This window comes from Solea solea, chromosome 12, assembly GCF_958295425.1.
Source record: "Solea solea chromosome 12, fSolSol10.1, whole genome shotgun sequence".
Lineage (NCBI taxonomy): Eukaryota > Metazoa > Chordata > Actinopteri > Pleuronectiformes > Soleidae > Solea > Solea solea.
This window is the reverse complement of record NC_081145.1, coordinates 10,786,935-10,793,584: the sequence shown is the minus strand read 5'-3', so window position 1 is coordinate 10,793,584 and position 6,650 is coordinate 10,786,935. Positions and strand designations below refer to the sequence as shown.

The following is a 6,650-nucleotide window of genomic DNA, read 5'->3' as shown; positions in this document are numbered from 1 at the left end:
CTGTTAAATACTATTCATGTTATATCTGTACTTTTTAATGCAGGTATTTGCACTTTTATAAGTAACTGGGTTTGAATGTACATGTATATCTACTTTCACTTCACTTCTTTCTCTTAATAGTTTTACCCAGTGTCACTTCAGCAGCGTGTATGCTGTTCAGTGTAAATATGAACATCCAAAGAAGAACAGTCTTATTTAATCTTTTTTTGATGGACATCAAACCAGTATGTGAACAGTATGTGATTACAAAACCTACAATGTAAGAATTTACATTACAGTACAGTAACAATATGGTAATAGCTTATTAATACTTAATTCTATAGTAATTACAAAGTGTGAGACATAAGGGAGAATGGATTACAAATGATGATGTCAATCATCAATTTTGACTCACAAATATCTGAAGTTATTAGACTGATGCATTCTAGAGTAATCTTCATTTCCATGTTATATATAAATAACAATCACACACACACAAATGAGAAGGAAAGAAAAGGACACTGGTGCCGTGACTTAACAGTTTAATGTAAATCCAAGACAAAGTGTGATTACATTTCTACACATATACAATATGCATATGTGAGCATACAAATTCTCATTAATAACTCGATTCACCTCGGAGACCGAAAAAATGATCAAAAGTAACAGTGAATAACAAGCTATAACATAGTTCACCACAACGCGAGCCCCTTCTCACCCTACAGTTAGTAAAGAGGACAATTAAAATAGCTATATTCTTCTATTTTGATGAAGCTGTTTGCCTGTTAAAATTCTCCGGTAAAATTTACAATGCTATCATTAGTTTTTTTTTTCTGAAGCCTAATATAAATCCACTCCATTTTTCTACAACGAAAATGATTAAGAGAAGCACACAACATCATAATGGTAACACAAGCGCTTAGTAGCAAGTACTCAACTTGTTAGGAGGTTTAATTAATCCTTCTTATTGTCGTTACTATATTTATTTAGACATTCTATAAAGCCAGTAAAATATCCATTCTCATAACATACTTAAGAATATTAGGCTAAGGAACGGGGGTTTACATAGACCGCTACATCAACAGATTGAAATAATGAGACATCACACCCCAATAAACAAAAGTAAATAAGAAAAGACAATTAAAAGATTATTATATTAGGAAATACTGCAGCGCACATTAGCTTTATCGACAAAGAATGAAGTTTTACACCATTGAGAAACCATACAGCAATGGACACAAAAGGGGGTCAGGGTTTGATGCACTCTTAGGTCTTTAGAAAAAGAAAATAAACTGGCATATTACTTGTTTAAATGTTGTTGTTGTTGCACTCCAGCTACACTACTTTGCTTGAACAAATTTTGAGGATTACAAAGAGGGATTGTGATGGATATTTTGCAGTGTGTATATCTGTATTAAAACAGCTATGGTCTGCCACCTCCAGGTTCCTTGTATTCAATTTAACACTCTAGAAATAACAGACGTTGGCGAAGATTCTCCGTAAAATTAGGTGGAAATGCAACAGTTTCCCATCATGTAAAGTAGATCCAAATTGAGGTCGGTTCTTAAATTCATATGTCGCAATCACTTGACACCCTTTTTCAGTGATGGCATCAAACCTTGACCACCTCACCCTGAATTCCTCCAAGGAATAGCCAGCAAAAGGAGAGCTCCTTGAGAAAGGTTAAAAGAAAAAGAAAACATAGTCTCGTAAAAAAAAAGAAAAGAAAAAGAAATTGGCTTTGAGAATGCTTTGTGTGGCTATATTATGAATTTTCTGGTGAAACAAAGTACATCAGCATATGATTAATCCACATAAGACCTGCACTTAGTCCTAACCTTTTTGTACTTTGGGAAGCAGCTGTTACTTTGCCAAATGATATTTTTTTTTTTTACTGTATAGAGTGTATTGATTTTTGTCACTTTAGAGTCTGAAGAAGATTAATGTATAGCACTGTGTGTGTGTGTCAAGCTCTCAGGAACGTTTCCTCATGTTTCCATAGCTCCAGGAGGAGCAGGAGCAACACTGGAAGCTTGGGTGTATTCAACAGGCTTCCCAGAGCGCGGATGCTGCCTCATTCCATTTTCACTGATTCAAATGCCACCTTAAAGCTTAAGTGTTATTGTTGTTGTTGTTGTTGTTTAGAAGTTGCTTTACACTCTCCATAAGAACATTTTGGTAATTTAAAGGTCACTCGATCTACATTAATGCTCACATTTCTTATTCCCTCCTTTTTTTTTCTTTTTCTTTTTATAAAACACAAAACATTGGTTATGTGAAACAGTGTGACAGACAATTATATCATACAGGTCAAGTAATTTTCCACGACGTTGCGCATACAGGGCTTCTACTCGTTGGATGTTGCAATTGAGAAAATAGTGATTAATCTATAATCCCTGATCATGAAGACAGTGGTAATTACACGTTGTTTGTCTCATATGGGATTTTGCTGGAGATACGATGTACAATTATTGCATCATGCATGGCCACAAACAGTGTAGAGATCAAATGCATGGTCACCAGCCATGACGATCTAAAGCCATTTCAAATGTCGCAAGGTCACGTTACATTCATTTTGTGCAGGTGACCATGGTTTTAAAGGTATAGTTTTGTTTTGTGTTTTTTTCAAATTCATTTTAACATGTCATTCTATTTCATGGCACACAAATGTAAAACAAACGTTTTTGTTTTCTTTCAACAAACTCATTTTCTTACAACACCGATAAAGCTACGCCATGAACAACATAAAAAAAGAAACAAAAGAAACTGGCTTATCAAACAATTTGGAAAAGGTTGGATAATTATCGATCATCAGCCTAAGACGGGGGCAACGTTTGTGGAGTGATGACAGGAAAACAGAGTGATCCATAAACAGACTGCAGCACTAAGAGATGAATGTATATTCTAAACAAATTTACAACTGAACTGTATGCTCGGTAAATCCTCCCTGTGTACACAAATGCACTAGCTTGGGGGTAAAACAATATGACCAGGAGTTATTATTGCCTATCTGCTCTAGCAATGTTGTAGACGATTGCTTGTACTCTACTACTGTATGCTGTGCTGTAACATGGTCAATTTTGTTTCATTTCTTTGGTGGGGGGGGGGGGGGCGCAAAAAAAGTCAGAAGCGTGACAACACTGTCCATGTAGAGGAGCGAGGACAAGACAGCGTGAGTGACACCAAATTCCCTCAAAACAGTGGAATGTTTCAGTAGTCTGTCTCATAACGGAGGAGCCAAGTGATTCACACGGAAAATCATCTCCCTTATGCACGTGCGTTTAGGCCCCGATGAGCGAGAGGAAATAAAGTAGCACAAATAATAATAACAATAATAATAATAATAGTACAACAAAAAAAAGACAACGACGGATCAGAGAAGATGTAACCAGCAACCTACTATGTAATCACATCATTCAGTGCCCTAATACAGGGCTTGCATGCTGGAGCTGATAGAGAGTGGATACGTTTTTTTTGAGGGGGGGTGACAAGTACCAGGATGAAAGACCACTGTGATGTGTGGCGTCCTCAAACCAAAATACGCATCTATAGGAGCCCCATTGGGTCATCATCAACGCAACACTTACGATCGCCAGTAGTGTTGCGACACTTTACACAGGTGCACCCACCTCCACAGAATACTAAATATTACTGTACATCAATCCCCAGGTTATAAAATAGAAATGAGCCTGACATTTAATAAAAACACACACACACACACACACACGCACACATACAGATAACATCCACAAGAATTATTGCAACAATCTCTAAAAATAAACACAACATGTACTACAGCCATGTCAAAAAAGTTCAACATAGTTTTAAGTTAAAAAAAAAAGAAAGAAAGAAAGAAAACAAAATCACTTCAAATGCAAAGTACTATGGCATACCATGATGGAGAGGGGGAAGGCCTTCACTACAACTTTTCATGTGCCCACGTTCAGGAGGACTAATGAACAAGAGGAGATTGTTTTGAGTCATTGGCTACAAGGAATAAATGGAGTCTGTTAAATAAAGCGTCAAACACACAAAGCGACAGCCCTATTGGTTCTCTAGATGTCTGCGGTGCATCTGGCAACAAAGACAAATGGACAGTGGCAACAAAAAAGTCCACAAGGTGCCCTTCCAGGTGTATACTGTGGCTTTTCCCTTCTGTTCTGTTCTACACCAAACCTCAAACGCAACCAATAACGTCCAATTCTTTTTGCTGAAGAAATACACAGTTTAAAAAAATGAAGGATCCAGGTCGGAATTCTAAGTTTGCTTTCAGGCACGGTTGTGCCTCTGCGGCTCCTACCAACCACCCAGGCTCAGTGTCACTATCAACCTGCTCAGTGCCAACTTGCTACCATTGTAGTCCCATTTAAGATAGAGCGTTTCGCCCTGCCCTCCGCAGTCCCAACCTAAACTGACCTATGCCTTTAACCAGCCCCGCCCCCCCTCTCGTGCCTACACAGTATCTCTCTTTCAAACAACCATCGATATCTGACCTCGCAGAATCACTGTCATGGCAACAATCACTTTCTGTCAGGCCCTTCTTTTCTGACTAGCTCTTAACCTTTTTAAAAAAAAAACAACCTCTGCTGTGTCACAACACCTTGTTATCTGCAACTCATTCCCTGTGCGTGAAAAACTGAGCAAACATCTCTGCCCTGTAATCACACGTGCATGCATTCCCTTGTGCGATTACAAAGAACAAATATAATCCGACCTAAAGCCACGTTTTGGGTTCCACTGTGTGAGGTTTGCAGCTACAGCTTGACTGTACATTTTTTTTATTTACATAAAAATCCCGAGTGAATATGACAAGAATTTATCTATGACTTTGGTGAGTACCCCAAACAAGTTATTTCATGCACACGTCGTAAAATAGCACAACGTGGTACCGACTCTGACATTAATCCCTATTAATCTATGGTCAGCCGTCTTTAGGAACAACAGCAAGGGCTGAGCCTACACCTGGAAGAAAGCTACAACTGTCCAGACGAGAATGTCACACCAGGAAAACATGTCTCTCTACAAATAGCTATAGACTCTTGTGGCTTTCAGGATCCAAGCCAAGTAAACTGTGTTGTAAAATCTGTAAGGCACTACAAGGGAACGATGGTCGAAATCTAAAGACTGGAGAGGGTTTCGAGGAGAGGACTACGCACGCATGGCTGACAGTAGCACACACAGACAATCACGTTGTACATGCCTATGTTATTATAACCACTTTGTGCAATCACATTGAAAAAAAGGGGAACAAATAAATCTATTGGTATCAGGGGGAAAAAAACAAAGAAAAGGAAAAACCTTAAAACAAACAGGTGCTGACTGCTACATTCTAAGAACGGGGCCCAGCTAAGACACCTAGCTAAAACGCAAATATCATCATAAACGTGAAATCAAAATGAAAAAATTCTATAAATGCGCTAAAAAGTTTGTTGTCTTCTGTTGGTTATATTTCCAGAAGCCTCCTCGACTGGAGAAGGTGGAGTGGGGGAAGTTGCCTTTCTTTTTCCCCACACCATGAATGATTTGGAAATACTAAGACAGTTCAAGGCCATCAATATTTTTTTTTCTTTGAAGAGCAGCAGGTTTCCGTATTTCACCTTCTTCCAAATCTCTTGGGATTCCAAACTTCCAGTCAGTAACCCCTGTTCAACAGTCACATCCCAAATTTAAGAGGGGGGGGGGGATAAAAGAAAACAAAACAGGAAATCTCCACTGTCCCAAAAGGCCTCTTTCAAACCTCCCTGTTAAACTACTGAGACAATGCTTTTCACATAAAATAAAGCAAAGAATAGACAAATAAAAGCAAAAAAGAAAACAAAACTGGCCCTTTGAGGAATAAGAAAACAAAAGTGAAAGAAATCATCTTGAACGTACGGTACCCCTCGAAAATTCCTCCATCTTTCCCTTCCAGAGAGAGACTGTGAATCTTTTTTCTCTTTTGTCATTATATCTTCAAGTTATACGTGAAGTTTCATGAGGATTGCATGTTCCTCTGTCTCTGTTTATGTCTGAGGTTGAGGACAGGGTGTTCAGGATGTGGACAGGGTTTGGGGGGGGGGGGCAGGTTCAAGGAAAAGCAGCAGTGCTGGGTCAGGCGCTCCAGTGTCAGTCAGTGTCTTCTCTAGAGGTAAGGGTACTGGTTGACCTTGGTGGGACTCAGCGGGTATCCAGTGTAGACAGTGGAGGCGGGCGAGGCGCTGATGTAGGCCTGATGGGCAAACTGGGCCTGGTACTGACTGTGGTGCAGGGTGGGTGAGGGTAACACCCTGTGGCCCATGCTGACTGGGACCTGGTGGACGATGCTTGGTGGATAGCTTCCATGCTGGACCGCATGGCGCGCCGTGCCTTGTGACGCCACGAGGTGGGCCACTGTGCTGGTCGAACCCAGAGCAGCAGGAGTCGTGTAGGTGTAGAGGTGGGGTTGGCTTGGCAGGTGTGGGCCAGCCAAGTGTGGGTGAATGTTGGCCGTGTGAGAGGGGCTGTTGTGATGGAAGGAGTACGGGGCCTGAGTGGCGATGGTGGGAGTGATGTAAGCCTGCTGACGTCGATGACCCGCGTTTCGCTCTGCTACCATGTGCTGCTGGGCCTGGAAGAGGTAAATAGTAAGAGATTAAGAGGGGGAATACCGTACCTGTACTGCAGGTGAATATCGTATCGAATCACAGCATTAA

The 6,650-nt window shown here is 40.3% G+C and overlaps 1 protein-coding gene across 3 annotated transcripts in view; it reads right to left on the bottom strand.

The window, feature by feature from the left end:
- Positions 1-504: 504 nt before the first annotated feature.
- Positions 505-6,650, bottom strand: part of hipk2 (homeodomain interacting protein kinase 2) — a 74,244-nt gene continuing 68,098 nt past the window's right edge. For all 3 annotated transcript variants that reach the window (XM_058644765.1, XM_058644766.1, XM_058644767.1), the window contains exon 15: positions 505-6,565. In XM_058644765.1, the coding sequence (XP_058500748.1) occupies positions 6,101-6,565 (465 nt within the window). In that variant the 3' untranslated portion in view covers positions 505-6,100. The remainder of the gene's footprint in view (positions 6,566-6,650) is intronic.